The sequence below is a fragment of the Diabrotica undecimpunctata genome, chromosome 4, assembly GCF_040954645.1.
Source record: "Diabrotica undecimpunctata isolate CICGRU chromosome 4, icDiaUnde3, whole genome shotgun sequence".
NCBI classification, from domain to species: Eukaryota; Metazoa; Arthropoda; class Insecta; order Coleoptera; family Chrysomelidae; genus Diabrotica; species Diabrotica undecimpunctata.
This window is the reverse complement of record NC_092806.1, coordinates 107,983,231-108,004,148: the sequence shown is the minus strand read 5'-3', so window position 1 is coordinate 108,004,148 and position 20,918 is coordinate 107,983,231. Positions and strand designations below refer to the sequence as shown.

Here is a 20,918-nt window from a genome sequence, read left to right as displayed (position 1 = left end):
CTTAATAACATTATATCAAAATTATATCTAAAGTACTAATTTAATTTTTGTTACGGAACGTATGACAAAAAAATAGCACAAAATTTCTATTGACAAAAATCAATGGAAACTTTTTAAAGACATCACACGTAAATGAGGTGTTGGTTGCTTTCCTCGGTGCCACTTGCCTTCCTTTCTCTTCGACCATTTTTATGTAACACGTTATACATTGCCTTCTATCTGCACGACCAATATCGCTAAGTTTGTGACTATTTTTATAATGCCTGGTGTGGCACTAAAATCTCCTAATAGGTCCCGAATTACCTCTTCCTTGAATTTGGTAATCGTCATGCTTTCATTGGTAATGCTTTGATGCTCGACGTAGGCAATTATAAGTGCTGTGCCAGTCAAGAGCTCCACCGATAAGTTTCTGTACCATTTTATTCTTTTACGCAATGGCAAAAGCTACACGTTCGCCTACTTTTAATTTTTTAAAAATTACGTTTTTGGGATTCTATTTGCGGTTTGCACGTAGCGTAAAAATCATATAAGTTTTTCGGTGAAGGAGTTTACAAGTGTGACTCAGTTGTAGTAGTTATCAATAGCAAGTGTTCGTGCTTTGTCAAGCAGTCCATCCTAAGTTTCATCACTACATCTTTTAGCATATTCTTTTCCGCAAGATGCGTTAAAATCGTAGGTATAACCACCTTCCAGACAAAGTTTGTCCCAAATTTACTGCTTGAATTTTAGTCGCCATTGAAAAGGCACTAAAGTTTCATCAATGCACAGGTTTTCCTTTGGAACAATTTATCCTTCAGTCTGTTAACCAAGGGAACAATCTTCTGCAAACGGTCATCTATTGTTACTAAATTATCGTTAAAATGCAGCATTTTCCACAATAACTGAAAGCAATTCCGTGATGGTACTGTTTTGGTATTATTCACATAAAGATCATTCTTTGACAGGTACGAATTAAAAGACAAAAAATGACCTAATCCCATCTATATAACTATACCCAGGATTTGTTTTATTTCGGCGACATAAGTGTTTTGCCACGCGGCAATACTTGCGCTTGATTTCTGATTTTTTCCTCACACTGCAGGGCAGAACGATTTGTTTCGTCGACCTAAAAATAAAAATTTGTTTAACAAAATGAATAAGGTATTTACCATCATGGATAAAAGGCCATCGTCTACAAAATATTAGTTGAATTGAATGAAATGACAATTTGTTGTAGAAGTTTTATAATTGTGTATGAAAACCTGCAGAATTGTAGTCCTCAATTGTAAATTTCTGTAAATTTTCGCTGTTGACCGGCTCCAGACAATAGCTTCATTTATTGCATTGAATACTCTTGGTTCTTCTAAAATTTCCTGTTCGGAGCCTTCAGAATGTTGAGCAATGACAGATTCTATAGCAGCATCAACATCTTCTTCGAAATTCGTATATTCTTTTTCTGTACTGTCCTGTCTTAACGGTTTGGTATTTCCAGCCACACGTTTTCTTTTTTTATTCTGTTCCGGAGTACTCGATTTATTTCACTGTTACTAGAATCAGTTGGTTGGTACTCGTCCTAAAGATACGTGTTGCCAAACTCATCCGATTCTTGTTCTGACAGAATTACTTGCCAATATTTTTCAAAAATTTTTTTGCTCTTTCTCGTACGACTGCAACGTACCGCTCTAATCTAAGTACAAACAATAAAATCGCAGGCCACGGCGACAGCGCCTTCGCTTGTTAGATTTGCCGACACGTTATCAACAGGAATAGATGCCAAGGCAGGATGCCTTGACGTTGGACTTCTATAGGCATTTTGTGATAAAAATCTTGCTGGTTGCTGCGAAACTCCAACTTCTTCTTCTTTCTATGCCGTCCCCATTAACGGAGGTTGGCGACCACATTTTTAAAAGCTTCTCTGTCTTTTGCAATGTAGAATAATTCGTCTACAGTCATGTTTGTCCAGTCTCGAATATTTCGCAGCCATGACTTCCTCTTTCTACCTATTCCCTTTTTGCCATCGACTCTACCCTGCATGATAACCTGCAGAAGACTATATTTATTATTTCTTAGTATGTGTCCAAGGTATGCAGTCTTGCGTACTTTTATCGTTCTCAACAATTTTTTGTCTCGACTCATTCTTCTCAGCACTTCCTCATTGGTGACCCTGGCAGTCCATGGAATTCTCAACATTCTCCGGTATATCCAAAGTTCAAAGGCTTCAATCTTTTTAACTATTTGCGCTTTTAGTGTTTATGTTTCTACCCCGTACAATGGTTGCGACCAGACGTAACATTCAACAAACCTCAGTCTCAGCGCAGTATTCAGATTTTTGTCACAGAACAATTGTTTGAATTTTAAGAACGCTGCCCTTGCCATTTCTATTCGTACCCGGATCTCTTGGTCTGGATCTAATTCTGTGTTGATGTAAGCTCCCAGATATTTATATTTTGTCACTCTCTCAATGTGCTGTCCACCAAGAGTTAGTTGTTCATTATTTATTGGACTCCTTGATACTATAATAAATTTGGTCTTATCTGTGTTGATGTCAAGTCCCATTTGAATGCATTCACTATTTATTGCATCTAGTAAAGTTTGTAGTTCTTCTATACTCTCAGCCATAATTACCGTGTCATCTGCAAATCTCATGGTGTTTATGATTTCTCCACCAATTCTTATTCCCTCTTTTCTTTCCCATAAGGCTTTTCTGAATATGACCTGTGAGTACACGTTGAAAAGCGTCGGAGACAAGACGCATTCTTGCCTAACCCCTCTCGCAATCGGTATATTATTTGTTTCTATATCGTTCACCTTTACTACTGCTATCTGGTTCCAGTATATAGCCTTAATAAACTCAATGTCTTTTTTGTCTAAATTGATGTTTTTTAATTCATCTATTAACTTCATATGCTGCACTCGGTCAAAGGCCTTCCTAAAGTCTATGAAGCATACATATGCACTCTTGTTATATTTCCGACATTTCTGCAAGAGTACCGTCAACGCAAATAATGCTTCTCTTGTACCCATGCCTCCTCTGAAGTCAAACTGAGTTTCATCTATCTGCACCTCACATTTCTTATAAATTCGGTTTTGAACAATTTTCAAGAGAATCTTTAAAGGGTGGCACATTAGGCTTATCGATCTATAGTCATTACATGATTTGGGATTGTTGTTTTTTGATCGAGGTAAAAATATCGATTTAAGCCATTCTTCCGGGATGTTGCCCTCTACATATATGTGGTTGACAATTCGGGTGAGTCTCTTTATATTACCGTCATCTAAGGCTTTTAACAGTTCAACTGGAATTTGATCAGGACCCGGTGCTTTTCCTTGTTTTGCATTCTGTAGGGCATTCTTTACTTCTGAGGGTAAAATTTGTAGGTATTGTTTTTCTTCACCTATATCTTGTTCATTTTTTCTCTCGTCATGGAACAGATGGATTATATATTGTTCCCATACTTCCTTTATTTTGCTCTCTTCAGTAAGTATTTCTCCATTATTATCTCTTATTATGAGTGTTCTTCTTTGTCTGTTGTTGCCTGTAAGTTCTTTCATTTTTTTATGTAAGTTTGAGGTGTCATGTTTGTTGCTGAGTTCTTCCAATTCCTGGCATTCTTTGTTCATCCATTCCTCCTTAGCCTTTCTGATTTCATATTTGATTTTATTTTTGATGGTTTTATATTTATTTTCATCTTTATTTTTGTATTTTCTTTTTTCATTTATTAGCTTAACTATTTCCGGTGTCATCCAGTCTTTTTTAGTGGTTTTCTCTTCTTCGCCTAGGACCTCCTTTCCCGCTTTTAAACTCCAACTCCAACGTAGACAACATTTTAAAAATGAAGATTTAACCAAAATTCGCATTTTAGAGTTTTAGATTTTGATTTGGACGTTAAGAAAGTAATAGAAATAATTTAAAAAAAAGTGATTGTCCAATGAAGACATTAAAATTTTCAATATGGTGACACTTAACATGTTAATACTTATCCTAGAAAAATATGGGCTAGTTTTTGACGGAAAATAGATAAAAATTATATACCATTTTAATATTATTTTGTGAAATAGTATTCAGTTCAATGAGTTTTTAAAATTATCCATTAGTCTAAAACAGCGCTATTAATTAAATGAACAAAAGCCAGTGTTCAAAAGTGGGATTGGATGTAAACACTACCGAATATCAATAAAATTGTAACTTTTATGTTCACTTTAAAAAGGAACTTATTGCACAAAATCGCAAAATGCAGTTCGAATATTTGAAAAACGACTGGCTTCATTTTTCAGAGTCCTTTTGAGAGTTTGTAAATAGAGTCGTTCAACCGAAACATTTACGTGAAAGTTTTCTATACAGGGTTGATCCTGTTTGGTTTTGTTATCAAATGGAGCTTAGTTTAGTAAAAGTCATGAAAACAATTGCATATTGAAGGCTTGACATTAATATTGGGCAAGTTATCAAAAAGTTTATTTTAGTTATTGATTTTTCGTTTTGTTCAAATATTTTTGGTACTAAAATCTGAACCAGGCTTCCTACTTCAGTTTATATTAGTTTAGCAAGCTTTTAAGTTTCGTATTAAAATTTTTACAATAAATTAAAAAGATCTTTAAGTATAAATCGTAATGAGGTATGCTTATCATCAATAATAATTAAAACAATTTTAACTCTTTACAAAGTTTCTTTCTATAGTCCGTAAATAGATTGGTACAAGCAAAAAACTAGATAAGAGATTCCTGTATAGGGTACATCCAGTGACGTAGCCAGGGGGTCTGGACATTTTATTACTCACAATTATTTTATTACACAAATATTTACACACAATTTTATTTTAACCCATCAAAGCCTTGTGTGACCATTTTGTTACGAAAACACGCCATCATTTAATGTTAATTGTAGCTCAAGTTAACGCTAGAAATCTATCCGCAGTTTAACTTTTCATTACTAGATGTCAGTGTATTCAATGTGTTACAGTGTTACATTCCACAGTTTGAAGCGAAAGAGTAGTATAGTTGTGTGAATTCTTGCGTATTAACGAATGTGCAAATTATGGAACAGAGATTTGAGTAAGTAGTTCTATTAGTTTACTATTAAGACTTTCCGGAAATTTAAATAATTATTGATATAGTTAAGGAAGTAGGTTCTAACATAAAAAATATGACAGGCAACCTGGCTCATTAACAAAAAATTTATATAAGACTGAATCAGACTGTTACCAAATGGTCACACTAGGTTAATAAGAGATCTAATTATTTGTTTATTTACAGGAGAGATTTGACGCTCCAGGAAGTCCTGGATATGGTTTATAACGATGACAATGATGCAACTGATATATATATATATATATATATATATATATATATATATATATATATATATATATATATATATATTTATATATATATGTATATATATATACATATATATATATATATATATATATATACATATATATATATATATATATATATATATATATATATATATATATATATATATATATATATATATATATATATAAATCCACCTGATCCAAATGTTCTGACTGATGAAGATTCCGCTGACGAGGATAATGGTGGATTTGTGGATAGCCTGTCCCGAAAACAATTATTAGCAGAAGCCGAGCTGGATTATTTTGATGATGCACCAGAAGAGACTAGTGTTTTAAATAAGATGGAAGATGAGCAAACACCACTTATTTCACCACTTCATACAGAACCTAATACTAGTTTTTGAAATCACTAAAGGGAAAAAAGTATACTAAAAAACTTGGATCGATGGAGATTTTGTAAAAACATCCGACTTTTCCAAAGCAGACTACTCACAATTTAAAAATATGAGCCCTACAGATTTATTTGAGTTGTTTTTCAATAACGATTTGCTAGGCCATGTTTTAAACGAAACCAGAAAATACGCTCTTTTTGTAAATTGTCCTGGTCCGAAGATTACCTTGAACGAGCTCAAATGTTTTTTGGGTATTTTGATTGTGTCTGGATACAATTGTCTTCCTGGAAAAAGGTTTTATTGGGACAATGGAGCAGACATTTCCAATAAAATGGTGTAGGATGCAATGCGTCGCGACATGTTTATCCAAATAATACGTTTCATGCACTGTCCTGATAATTCGCAAATGGATTTAAATGATAAAATGTGAAAATTGAAACCAATAATCAAAACATTACAGACTACTTTTCTCAAATATTATCAACCAACTGAAAATATAAATTATGATGAGTCAATGGTGAAATATTAGGGCTGCCATAATTGTAAACAATTTATTAGGGGAAAAGCGATAAGATTCGGTTATAAAGTATAGTGCCTTAACTCCGAGACTAGTTACCTTGTGAATTTTGAGATCTATTGAGGGAAAAGTACCAATTCCAACGATCTTTACAAACTTGCATTTAGAAAGGCAGCCGCTCCCCTTATCTCGATGTTGGACACTTTGCCACAACAAAAGCTGCTTTACCAAATATATGTAGATAACCTTTTTACCGGATTGAATTTAATGGTCTGTTTAAAAGAAAAAGGATATGGTGTCACAAGAATAATAGGAGATAACAGAATGCCGCAAGATATTCCACTTCAATAAAACAACTATGTCCAAACAAACTCGAGGTTATTTAGTTTTAAAAATTGACAAAGAATATGGTATTATGTTGATAAGATGGATGGATAATGCCGTCGTAACAATAACCATATGAAGATGCCATATGGTGTGCATCCTATTCAACAAGTGAAACGTTATTCACATTCTGAAAAAAGAAGTCGTCCAAGTTCTACGCCCACATGTTGTTGGAATGTATAACAAGTTTATGGGAGACACTGATAGAATGGATGAGGAAGATACCAAGTATTCGTAATAAGAAATGGTATTGGTCTATACTTACATGGTTAATTGATGCTGCGGTGCAAAATGCGTGGATATTTTATAAGCGTTCAGGAAGACCGACATCTAATTTGATTTTTCGACGTGAAATCGCGACTACTTACCTGAACAAATTAAAAAACGTTCCCATTAGACCTGGTAGACCAACAAGTAGAAATGGTTTATCTCTTAACAGAATCTCTGACAACATTAGGTACGATGGTGTTAACTATCTCATTATACCTGTTCCTAATAAAAAACGAAGGCGGTGCTCAGTAGGACGTACGCAGTGTGAGAAATGCGATATTGTACTCTGTATTGAATGCTTTGCCATATTTCATAAAGAGTAAATCTTATAATATTTTTATAGTATTTTGACCTAGTGTTACCATATGGTCACAGTTTGTAATGTCATATGTTCCATAAACAAATAAAATTTAATACGTTTTTCTGCTTATTTGTATTTTTTCCTAAACTAAACTTAGCAAAAAACCACCAGTTTTACAAAAAAAAATTAACTCAGGCTTTGATGGGTTAACTTTAACAAATATTTTGATTTTTGTCAAGATTGTCCTGGTTTTGGACAGTATTTAATTCAGATTGTGTTTTATTTTGCGATTGAGCAGTTATAACTTATTTTTTTTAAGTCTTTTAAATATACATATACATACATAGTAAAAAATACTAATAATCGTTAAAAATTTACGAATCTAGCAGGTAGTTTAATTTTTTAAATTCAGTTATTAAAATACAACAAATGAAGTAAATAATTTTTTCTAGAAAAAATACTAATGCTAGCAAGACTCTTAAAGAAGCATTTAAAACTCATATTTCAAGTTGTAAAAAGAAATAGCTTAGTAGCTTGGGCGAAACTAGCTTTGTTGATTGTCACAGGGTACAGCTATAATAGAAGCCACAGTTGAATGCAGTGCAGTAGAATGGCCGACCACGTTGCCGGTTTGCTCCGAGCGGCGCATCAGAACCGGATTTAAGAATCATAGCACTGAAATACACGCGCACACAATAATTGCCTACGTTTGTATAAAAGACTATAATTGTTTCAACTAAAGCCTGATTTAATCATCGATGTATAAATAACAGAGTTACATTGCGAACTAAACAATAACATGAAGAAAAATACTAAAAAAAGTAAAATATATCAAAAATTAATTGTCGATAGCTTATCTATGTTTATTAATTTCCAATAGCTTGAATTGTAAACACATTCTTTGGGAAATAAAGATCATTATAAAGTAATTAGGAGCAGCGAATCAGTTTTAACACCCATGGTCCACGCAAAGCAAACATGTCGATTTGGGTACTGGTCATTAGACCAAAATCTTGCTGGCAAAAACTATGAAAGCTCAGTTCTATTTCATTTTCGCAAGCGGATGAAAGTATCTACATCATAGAGTCCTTGCCAGTATCTGTCGTGAATTTCAAATAGGGTATTACTCTTAGTGCGCAAGTAAAATTTGTGGTGTTAAATGTATTGAATTATCATCTGAACTTAAAAAACAGTGTAACTATTACTATGGAAAAAGTTTCGAAAATGTACAGTGTGAGTGTTCGCAAAATTTATGACATCCGCGAAGAGGCCAAGGAAGGCAACTGAAAGCGGTACAAAAAGAAAGAAAAACAGTTTTGAGTCCAATTCAAGTGAGAATACTTACGATGAGGAAAGGAAATCTCGAATAAGGAAAATTGTCGATGATTTTTTGTTTGAAAACATACCACCAACCATCGACAGCATAATGAACAGAGTAAAGGATGATGAGGACCTACCAGCTTTTTCAAACTCCACATTTCGTAGGCTACTAAATGACATGGGTTTTGAATATGGTAAAAGAAGTCGAGATTCGATAATGATGAAAAGAAAATATATAATATCCTGGATACACAAGTACCTCAGACAAATAAAAACATTGAGGAAGAAGGATAATGTAAACCTTGTTTATATCAATGAGTCTTTGATTAACGTCGGTGCTTTAGTCAAAAAGGAATGAAGGGTTACATCGATAAAGAATCCACGAGATGCCTTCATAAAAGGGCTCTCTGCTGGACTGAGAGTTCAAAGCCAAAGAGGTCCTTGGTTTGTTCTTCTTCGCGCTCGAAGCGAAAATGATTTTGTGGCATGAAGCGAATTAACTTTCTTGGCCAAGAAGGAAACCGCCGATTACCACGACGAAACGGACGAGTATCTGTATAAAGAATGGTGTGAGAAGACGTTAATTCCAAACTTGCCGAGAGACCAACAAAACATTGTTGTTTTGGATAACGCGTCATACTGTTCCCGCAAATTTGATTTCCCGAAAAAATTGTGGAACAAAAGACAAATCAAAGATTGGCTAATCGAAAACAATATTTTCTTCGAGAAAGATTACCTTAAAAGTGAACTACTGAATACTGCGTACTGGATATTTACTATAGAAAAAATAGGTTTTTAATTTTCTTCGTATTTTGTGAAGAGACCTTTAGAGTTTTGTTTTAATTTGTTATATGCACACACATAAACTTTGCACAAATATGAATTAAATTCATATTTGTGCATAGAGTTTTTTAGGATTTCGTTAGTGTTAATAAATTTACAAAATATATACCTCTACTCTAACAAATTTAACAAAAAAAATCCGAAATTGAATTTAAAAAAACTGCTGAGAAACTTTCTGCTTCTAAATTATCTTAAAGGTATTTTTGGTAGTGAACTTTAAATTCCAAGGGTTAATAAGAGACAGACTTGTAGAGATAATCATCCAAAAACTTCAGTTGAAACATATTTTAGAGTATTAATGTTTATTTCATGTTTAGTCCATACAATTTCTAGATTAAAAGAAATATTGAAGAGTAAAGAGTGCAGCTTTCTTATGCAATTTTTATATATTGACGCAAATGAAATCAGTTTTGATAAGGATGTTAAATAAATAAACGTTTCGCGAGTTTTGCCATTTGTTACGATTATTATAAAATCAATAAAATTAATCACTTGCATTGACCGTTAACTATAGAATTTTTATTGCTAGAATATAATCTTCAAAACCTGTAACATGAAATTTGAATTTCTAGTTTTTCCAATAAATGTGAGGCATTTGAAATATGTATAAAAACGTTAAATTTAAACTATCACGTTACAAACGATCTAAAACGTTTAAAACTACAATAATTCTTTTTAATTACACAAGTGCGCTTTTCGCAACTACAAAAATTCAGCTACACGCTCCATTCAATAGCGACTTCACAATGGTACTTCACGTGACGTGCGATCATTGTAATGTGAAAATTAAAATTCTGCGTTTTTTAGACATATTTGCTAATACACTCTCGAATGGTATTAAGATCGAAAAAGAACGATTGAAATGCGAGATTCCAAGATCAAGCAATTCCGTTCCCGTTCGACTAAAATACTGTTCGTGATGCTGCAAAAGCAGGCATTCCAGCAACAAATGCCCCGAAAAATCAATTATCTGTCTATAATGTAAACAACAACACACGCCTACTGCATGCCCCACGCTTCGTTCGGCCGTATTCTTATCTCGTTTAGATAAGAATACGGCCGAGGTCAGAAAGCCCTACCTGTCGTAAGAGGCGACTAATGGGTAGGAATCGAGAGGTGGAGAGCCGTCGCCTGAGGTGTCGGGCTCGTAGAAACGCACACGGTCGCTTAGGCGACACAGTCACCAGTCTACATTCATAGTATCCGAGACGAGACTCTTGTGGGACCACTCTACTCTCATTCCAAAAGAGCCTGGCGATGTTGAACGAGCTGGGCCCGTACATACCTCTCCTGGCCTAGTGTCAGGCGTGGTGTGGGTGCCCCGGCACGTACCCGTCGAAAAATTCAAGAGTGGTAGAGGAGAGATCCTCGGCGGCGACCTGTATACGTGCGAGGTGGAAATTCCTCTGCCTGCTTCGCCTATCCGCCCGTGGGTGGGATAACGGGTAGGTGAGGTAATCGCAACACAGGTACTACGGGGAAGGTGGAGCCCCATGAAACGTTTCTTGCATACGTGGCATGGCACCTTCACTTTGGTTTGGTGTTGGTAGAGGCAGTGGATTCGTTAACGGTCGTATAGCCGACAGGCCAGGTAGACCAGGGTCCTGTCAAATTTTATTTGGAGGGCACAAAGCATAGCAATGCATGCCCCACGATAGGTGTTGCCAAATGTCCCAACTGTAATGAAGGCCACCAGGTATTTTCACAAAAATGATCACACCGAAAAATCCAACCAAAAGACACAAAACAAACACAACCCGTACTTCCAAGCAAATCTCCTCATACAACCTATCCTCGGACATGTAATCCCTTATCCACTTTACATCTATGATCCTCTTTAATCATCATCATTCTGGCTTTACTACCCTGCATGGGTCCTAGCCTCCTTAATAATTTCTCTCTAGCCGTCCCTATCCATCGCCTTTCTCTGCCAAGCACGTATGCCCATAATTCTCAGGTCTTCATCGATGTTATCAAGGAACCTTGTTCTGGGTCTTGCTCTTTTTCTGTGACCAATGGGTCTATCAAGGAGCGTTTTTCTAGCGGGGTCATTTTGTTATATCCGAATTACATGTTCCATCTTAATATGATCCTCTTCAATGTCTTTCCTGAAAAGAGGAGTGGCACAATCCGCTATTTAAACCAAATGTTCAATGCATTGTATGGGTATGTCATATTTACCACTTGCTATAACAATTTCATAAACTTACCTATATCTGATCCTATGTAAGGATACAGCCACAGCTATCCTCGACGTGTTTAAACCGAACAAAACAAAAAAGGCCAACAATATGAAAACGACCGTTTTAAAATATAATTTGTTCTTAGTAGCGGGCTTGGTCCAACCGACACCCAAATCTAGAAAATCCTGTTAACACTACTGCTTCACAGCCACCACTTAGTCCTGGAGAGCAACAATATGCATAAGTTGACGTTTTCCAATAAAAATACTACCGTTGAAGAGGCGGCAAAGCCTAATCAAGGTAAAGACATAAATCTCTTTGGGAATATTTCAAATGCATTAACCGGGTTCCCAGCGCACCTTTGGGAGAGGTAAACACATCGAAGATATCATAAGCAACTCTAACATTAACCTCTTGAATACAGGGAGCCCCACATATTTCCACATCCAGTCTGGAACCTCTTCTTGCATAGATCTAAGTTTTTGCGATCCTGGAACCGCTCCTCTGCTTCAGTGGCAAACACTAGATAGCTTATATGATAGCAATCACTACCCCATTTTATTCTCAAGTGATATACCCGAAAATTCGGAAGTTATACATAAATGGAAAATTGCCCAGGCAAATTGGAGGTTATTCAGTGACACTCTTGAAGACCTTTCAAACCAAATTATTTTTAAGGAAAATATCGACGCTGCCGTAGAGCAATTCACAAATTGCATTCTAACTGCGGCCAATCAATGTATAGGTAAATGCACCATAAATCCCTCAAGAAAGGCTGTCCCATGGTGGAACGACTCCTGTAAACTCGCAATAAAAGAATACAAAAAGGCCCTTAATAGATATCGCAAAACTCGTAGCATCGAAGATCTTATTCATTTTAAGAAAATGCGTGCAAAATCCAAACAAATTCTGAAGGAAAGCAAAAAAGAATCCTGAAAAGAATTCGTTAACAGCATAACTTCAGATACCCCTCCCGCTCAAGTGTGGACAAAAATTAAACAAATGAGAGGTTTAAAAACATATCGTAAAATATCCGCAATAACAGATGGGGATAATATCATTACAAATGATAACCAAATAACCGAAACGCTAGCCAAATACTTTCAAAACAAAACTAAGTCTGAACTCTCCATTTCGTACCCCACAAACCACTCACCACCTAACCCTATCCAAACCAATCCAATAAACCTCGCCTTCACAGAAGTAGAGTTAAAGCTGGCAATCTCATCAATAAAAAACTCATCTGCAGGTCCTGATGACATCCCGTCTATCTTTCTCAAACATCTACAGGCAGGAACCCTCCTGAAGCTACTTGCGCTCTACAATAAGATATGGTTCAGCCAAAGCTTTCCGAGTCTTTGGCGACAGTCGCTTATCATACCGATCAAGAAAAATGACTCATCTTCTAACTTTGCCAGTGCCTACAGGCCAATCTCACTAACATGCACAATGTGCAAACTACTAGAAAAGATGATAAATAAACGTTTGCTTTGGTTTCTTGAAGAAAATAATCTTATTGATGCAGCACAGTCGGGATTCAGACCCAATCGAAGTACGATGGATAACCTGGTACTTCTCCATACAGAAATAACCCAAGCTATATCAAATAAGAATGAAGTCATCACAGTTGCCTTAGACTTAGAAAGCGCCTTTGACACAATAAACAGAGCTGTTATTATTAGAAAACTTGAGCAACTCAATTTAACGGGTAATATTATCACCTTTATAAACAATTTCCTACAAGAGAGATCTTTCAAAGTAGTTACAAACGGGAAAACATCTACATCACATAACTCACAAAATGGAGTACCCAAGGCTCAGTCCTCAGCCCCACACTATTTCTTCTTAGCATCAACGATATAAACTCTCTTGTTCTCCCTCCAATAAAATACTCAATATATGCAGATGATCTTGTTCTCTATTGCTAAGGTAAAGTTACAAGGAGCACATGCTCTTTACTCCAAAACACTCTTAACAATCTTCATAACTGGTCTACTAAAATTGGAGTTAAATTTTCATCTGGAAAATCTAAAGTCATAAACTTCTCTAGAAGATATCACACTCACCCTCCTCTACTTCACCTAAATGGCTCTCCTCTTCAAGTTGTTGATAAACACAAATTCTTAGGAGTAATATTCGATAAAAGACTCACATGGAGAGATCAGATACAGAATACAAAAACAAACTGCCTAAATAGAATCAACATCTTAAAAACTCTAGCTCATCATCAATGGGGGGCAGAAGAGAAAGTCCTCTTAAGAATTTACAGAACATTGATCCGCTCTAGGTTAGATTACGGAAGCATTCTTTACATATCTGCTTCCGATACTCACCTTAAAAGTCTGAATACAATTCACAACACTTCTTTGTGCATTAGCCTCGGCGCCTTTAAATCAAGTCCTTCTGAAAGTCTTTATATCGAATCCTCAGAACCTCCACTTTTTATAAGACGGCAACGTTTACTTCTGTCTTACTTCTCTAGAATTTCTGCTAATCCAAAAAACCCAGTAATTAAACTAATTAATACTCCCCACTCTGTCCCAGATAATAGTCACCCTCGAGCACATTCTCTATCACAAATTTTAAAAAGTTTGTTAAAAGACACAGATCTAAAACTCACAACTCCGTTTACTACGTCCAGAATTTCCCCGTGGACCAAAAAGCTACCTACTGTCCTTACCAGCTTGAACCGATACAAAAAAGAAGAAACGCCCAGAACTCTCTTGGTGCAAGCATTTAAGGAACTTATACAGACACAGCGTTATGACAAAATTCTCTACACAGATGCCTCCAAAGAAAAACAGGCCGTCGGTTGTGCTGTCAGTACCTCAAATACAACAGTAGCATCATATCGGCTTTCTCCCAGATGCAGTATACACACAGCCGAACTGTATGGAATACTCAAGGCATTAGACTCGCCCATTACTAATGAGAAATCATTAGCAATATGCACCGATTCTCTCTCCGCCATTGACTCAATCAGAAATATATACTCCATACATCCCATTGTACAGTGCATCCACAGTATCTGCCAAGAGCAGTCAAAGAATGGTGTTTCAGTAACTATCATCTGGATACCATCCCATGTTGGTATCAATGGAAATGAGAACGCTGATTATGCAGCAAAACTGGCCTGCTCCTTAGAAAATATGGAAAACATACAACTTCACCAAGACCTGAAGGCCAGTATCAAGAACAACGTACTATGCACTTGGCAAACACACTGGAACGTGCAAAATACTAAACTACGCACAATTCAACCAACTGTTACCTCCATCACCATGCCACAAATGAGCAGAAAAGACCATATTATTATCAGAAGGCTCAGAATAGGTCACACTCGTCTTACTCATGGATATCTGATGTCGTCTGAAAACCATCCTCGCTGTGAACATTGTAAGGAGTCCTTAACAGTCCAGCACATATTACTAGAATGCGTCCACTACAAACCTCAAAGAGACTACTACAACTTTCAAAATAATTTAAGTGATCTACTTGGTTCTACAAACATGTACAGTGCCATAATTCGTTTTCTAAAAGACTGTCACCTTTACTACTTAGTGTAACTATATTAAGATGTTGTTAATGTATCCTAACTTGTATATAAAGAGATTGTATATGTATGTAAACATAAGCATATTGTAATAAACTTGTACCAGTGTCAATGGCCAATAGTTGCCGAGACACTTTAATTTAAAATAAAAAAAAAAAAAATGCATCAACCAGAACTCAAAATAGAAATTTCATCTTATAGGTTTTAACAATGGAAATTCAACTACAACCGGTCAGTAGAAGTTATTAATAAAAAAATGGAAAAAATAGCGCAACACTTATTTACTTTTCTATTATATTTTATATTATTTATATAACTTCTTTATAAAAAATGACTTTATTTGCGGTAAAATATAAAACTGCATCTAAAAGAAGGTAAAATGCCTTTGATACAAATTTTATTTTAAATTGATTTCGCGCGCGTAACTGATATTGAAAATCACCGGTCGCTTCATGCGTTGTTTTTAAGAGAACGGTTCATTATACACAGAAACTGCTAATCAACATTTTTGTTAAAAATTTTCTCAGAGTTTTTATTTGTAGCATTTTTTCTTTAATCTCTCTACGAGGGTGCGTTTTTGGGGGAAGCCGTGGGTAAAATAGGTAAACCTTTTTTTTATCTTTTTTGAGGTCCTAAAATTAATATTCTTAGCAAAATTCGGATTGTTCGAAAGATTTTTGGAGCTCAAATCTCTGACGACTGGACTAAATTAAAAATTTTAGATAATATAATTTGTGTGAACAAATTTAAATATTAAATTTGCTATTATTATACAAAAAAAAGTATGTAAATAACCCTGTATATATTTCTGCTACATATAAATCGAACCTATTCATCAATACACCAGCTACACATGTAACTGAAGACTATTAATCAACTCAGCAAAAAAAACTCTTTCCACTGATATGAACTTAAAAGTTTCAATTTGTTCTTGTTTTTCGACGCTTGTGTGAAAAAATTTTAGAATTCAAATGGACCCTCATTGCAAAATATACTTTACGCTGAGTGAACTACGATTTTTTTAATGTGACGCAAACAGTGCTAATGGTAAAATTGAATACGATAAAAGATAGCTGAACTTTACACTGGAGAGAATGCGTTCAGTGAACGTATCTATCATGATGTGTATTATGAGTTGTAGCTATGTTTTTCTCTTGTTTTAATTGAATATTGATACGGAAATTTCGGTATTGGACAGGTTTTGAACATCAGTTTTGGGGAGATGAGGCAATGCTAAACTAAACTTAAAATACATGTATAAACAAATTTTATTGGTAGTCAGTACACTCATCTTTTATTATTTTTTTTTAAATTTTTTATACGTAAGTTCTTTTTACGTTACTTACTAAATATAAATGTATAAATAATTTGTTTTTTGACATCTTTTATATTTTTTTGTAAATTTTAGTTTTCTCTAATGAACTTTTATTAACTTTATTAATTCCACTTTATTTACAATCTATTGAAAAAAGAACAATTGATTGATCACAGTATGGTCCTGTAGGAAAATGCTCAGTAACAGTTTTCTCTCTAAATCAAAATATAATAAGAAATTTAAACTTTCAGTTAGTTCAAATGTAAATCTTCTTCACATAGTTTATCTTGAAATTAATAAGGCTATATTTTGAAACCATGTTAAAACCAATGTTAAAACTAAGGACAAAGAATAATCTGAGGAAAGATTAAGGTAAAATTTTGCATCTTAGTACTTGCAGTAGCTGCTAATAATACCAAATGTTTATTAGATCATGCACTTTTTCTTGGAGGATACAAAAATCCCACGTTTTAAACACATACTAAACGTATATTTTAAGTTTTTAACAAAATTTATTATTGTAATTGTTGGAAAATGATAGATATTTAATGATTTATTAAATAACCCTATCAGGACGGCAACTATTTGTCCTTGCAATGGTACACAGATCTTTTATTAAACAACGTTAAAAAAACATTTTTTTTTAATTTTTTTGTAGAAAAGTGCATTTTTTAAAATTTCTTTTTAGTATGGTATGTCTCGAAACACGGAACCACACACAAACCTACATCACATTCTTTACACAGGTATCTAGATAAAATGATGGAATTTGATACCATTTTGTGATGTTCCTCATGTTATTTATATGTTATTTTCTTCCATTTTTTTCGGTCCTTTGCTTTTTCTCTCCAATTTTTCACGCCTTTTTCTGACAAGTCTTGATTTACTGCTTCCAATCACTTCTTTCATAGACGTCCTCTTCTTTTTTTCGCCATTTCCCCCTCCTTCAGTATTGTTTCAACATTTCGGTTCTCTGGCATCCGTATAATGTGAGCAAGCTATCTAGCTCTTTGGGCTCGTATTTTTGCCGTAACTGCTGGTTTTCCATACATCCTCATTATTTCTTTATTCGTTCGTTTTTTCCAAATATTTTCTTTCGTCTTTATTCCTTAAAGATTTTTCTGAGCACCTTTCTTTTCCAGATCTCTACTCTCTTTTTTCCCGCTGGTTAATAATCCACGTTTCACTGGCAAACATCATTGTGGGTCTAATTACTGTCTCGTAGACTCGCATTTTATCTGTTCTTTACACATTTTCTGCTTAAAGTAATGTATTTAGTGAAAAAATTTTCTAAATGTTTTTTGTTCTCGCTAGTATCACGTCATCCGCGACACGAATTTGTTTTATGTCCATAAAAATAATGTGACAAGATTGGACTGCTAAAGATTGGTCAGTAAACAGTGAGTGGCCTTTGTTTAGATATGGTGTCATAAGCTGAGTCACAATATTTCCCGTGGCACCCAAGCCTGGGATTGGTATAAAGAGATCTTATGTAACTCTCACTGCAGCTAAATTCAGGTCTGATTTTTTAACTTCCCGTGTATAATACAATTGGATGTCTCCACTTGCACCTCCATCAGCCAAAAATTTTGTAATATTCTTATAGTCAGACTTAAATCAAAAAAACCTTTTAATTTGATCTTATCAAGGGGTTTGGTAAAAATTTTTGAAGATTTATATATTTTTTATTGTGCTTGTCTGTAAATATTATTTCCAAAAAATAATTTGTGGTGAACAACTTACCTTAGACAGTTAACGTTTACTGCTTTTAATAGGAGTAGGAGTAACCAGAATTTTAATTGAAAATTCATTTATTTTAACGTTTCGATTTTAAGTTCGGAAATTGTTTTATTAAAGTGAAACATTAAGAGTCAGTCTCTTTTAAAAGCACCTGTTGTTAATTTAATATCGGCTTTGCTCATTTAGTAAAGATACGTGAAGTTTAAAACCTTTTTATTTTTCTTCTGGTATATTAAGCCAGTACGATCAATTACACATTAAACCCTGCATGTAATATTTTTTTACCTATGCTAGTTGTTTTGCAAGAATATCCTAATAAGGTTTTATTTGTCGTAATAAATTATAATCAAATCAATAAATAAATCAATTACAATTATTTTATAGAAATTTCTGATCAATATAGTGACTCAACCGACCATAAATTTACTTAACTGGAACATTTATAATATTAGTATAACAAACAAACACTATTTTATTTATATACGAAGGTTCTTCTAAAGAAAACTGTTAAAAAAAGCTGTAATATTACAAAAAAAATATGAATCCAGATATACCTTCTATTCAAACATTGGTAATAAATGCACGAAAATAGTAAAAATATAAAATTGTAAATTAACGATACAAAAAATAAATAACGGTCCGTACAAGCGTTTTCTTAATATAGCCGACTATAATATTAAGACTTGAAATTTATTGGTAATGCGTTGAAAATAAAAAAAGAAAAATGGAAAACGACACCGTTGGATAAATTACTGAAGTGATGAGCGTTTCAAGGATAATGGAAATACTCAACAATTGAACTGGATATTTCGAACTGCTACATGTTTTTAATTTACTTTTTAGTTGTCATAGTTTTTTTAAACTATTCCAGTAATAAAAGTAATACTTTCATATAATTAATAATTTTTCTCTTTTTCTGGTATCTTGACTCTCTTGTGCTGTCAATCAGATAAACAAAAACATACAGATATTTGGTTGTAAATAATAATACTCCAATTAATCAAAGTACTTTTTATCGTTAGATTACCAAAAAAAGTAGTTTGAAAGTTAAATGTTTTAAAAAGTGTTGTAAAGGAGAGGCAGCTTACTTTTATTATTCAGAATGACAACAAATGGATAAATGAAAGTAACAGTGGATCAGAGTTGCATTCTCTCCACTGTATCAGCCATTACTGATCTTCTTCGTAGCTGGAGGTTTGGGAACGCCCAATATAGCACACTACATCGACCTTTGACCCACGTGATTAACGTTTTTACTCCGTTAGTAACTTTACTCCGAAAGTCAACACTGTCAAAACACACTGATTAAAGATTTTTTGAAGACATAGATATTGGTATGTAGAAAGATTTTGGTTCAACATGCTGAAGGTTGTCCAATTCAGTTGTATACGACGGAGAAGCTCAATGGTTTGGTTATCTTGTCTTATGCGAATCTGGTTACCTAGGTGTTTATAGGCCATTACCTGGTCTATGGATTTTATTACTACGCATATATCTTCGCTAAGTACAAGATTTGTCATCGTCGGGATTTAAGATATATTTATTTTCAATATTCCATGTAGCAAGGAAAGGTAGAGCTAATTTACAAGTTCTGTTGCCTCATCTATCCTATCCGCTATTATCACAATATCATCTGCAAACCTCAGGGGGCTAAGCTTTCCTCCACTTATGTTTATGCCTTAGTCGGTCAGTTTTGCCCTATTACATATATATTTCAAAAGCGTAGTAAACAGTTTCGGTAATATGGTGTCCCATTGACATACTCCACGTTGCATCGGGGATTTCTGAGTTTAATATTTATTACTCTAACACTAGCTGTTGCGTTTTGGTATATGTGTTTTATTATATTTATATACCCATAGTCAATTCGGCATTCTATCAATACTTCCAACATTTTTTTGTTGAATTATGATGTCAAACACCTTTTTATAGTCCACAAATATAAAGCGAGTCATCATCATCATCAATGGCGCTACAACTCTTCGTGAGTCTTTGCCGCGTTTACTATTGCCTTCCATGTTTGTCGGTCCTGTGCCAGTAACTCCTATTGTCGCACTCCCATTTTCTCTAGACCTTCTTTGACTGCATCTGTCCACCTTTTTCTAGGCTGCCCTATAGACCTTCTTCCCTCTGGCCTTTCCCAGAACACATTGTTAATAAGGCGATTGTCGTTACTGCGTATCACATGCCCTGCCCATCTGAGTCTATTGGCCTTTATATATCTGACTGGATTTTCTTTTCCGAATAGAGACTCTAGCTCGTTATTGTATCTGCCCCTCCATTCGTTTGTCACGCTGTCTCTGCAAGGGCCATATATCATTCGAACAATTTTACGTTCCCACACCAGCAATTTATTTATTTCTCTTTTTGTTAGCGTCCATGTTTCACTTCCATACGCGACTGCTGGTCGTATTATGGTCTTATATATCCGGATTTTTGTGTCTCGTGAAAGAAGTTTTGACTTTATTAGATGTTACATTGCAAAGAAAGATCTGTTTCCTGCCATTATTCTCGTTTCAACTTCTCGCTCTAATTTGTTGACATTTGTGATTGTTGCTCCTAGATATTAAAATTCTTTAACCACTTCGAAGTTGTGATCATTTATAGTAATGTTTTGCCTTATTCGCCGTCGTTCTTGTTTTGAGACGACCATGTATTTTGTTTTGTTTTCATTTATTTTTAGACCGATGTTTAATGCAGCTTCTTCAAAGCTCGAGAAAATATCCTTAATTTCTAATGTTGATTGTGCTACTGCGTCTACGTCATCGGCAAAGGCGAGTATGATTTTTGCTCCCCGAGCAGTTAT

At 34.6% G+C, this 20,918-nt stretch overlaps 2 protein-coding genes across 2 annotated transcripts in view; both read left to right on the top strand.

Moving 5' to 3' along the window:
* LOC140439837 (uncharacterized) overlaps positions 1 to 20,918 on the top strand; it is an 895,210-nt gene that overhangs the window by 102,087 nt on the left and 772,205 nt on the right. The window lies entirely within an intron of this gene.
* LOC140438882 (uncharacterized) overlaps positions 1 to 20,918 on the top strand; it is a 195,001-nt gene that overhangs the window by 132,251 nt on the left and 41,832 nt on the right. The window contains exons 2-4 of the mRNA XM_072528521.1: positions 11,929 to 12,249; positions 12,469 to 13,212; positions 13,434 to 14,563. Of these exons, the coding sequence (XP_072384622.1) occupies positions 11,929 to 12,249; positions 12,469 to 13,212; positions 13,434 to 14,563 (2,195 nt within the window). The remainder of the gene's footprint in view (positions 1 to 11,928; positions 12,250 to 12,468; positions 13,213 to 13,433; positions 14,564 to 20,918) is intronic.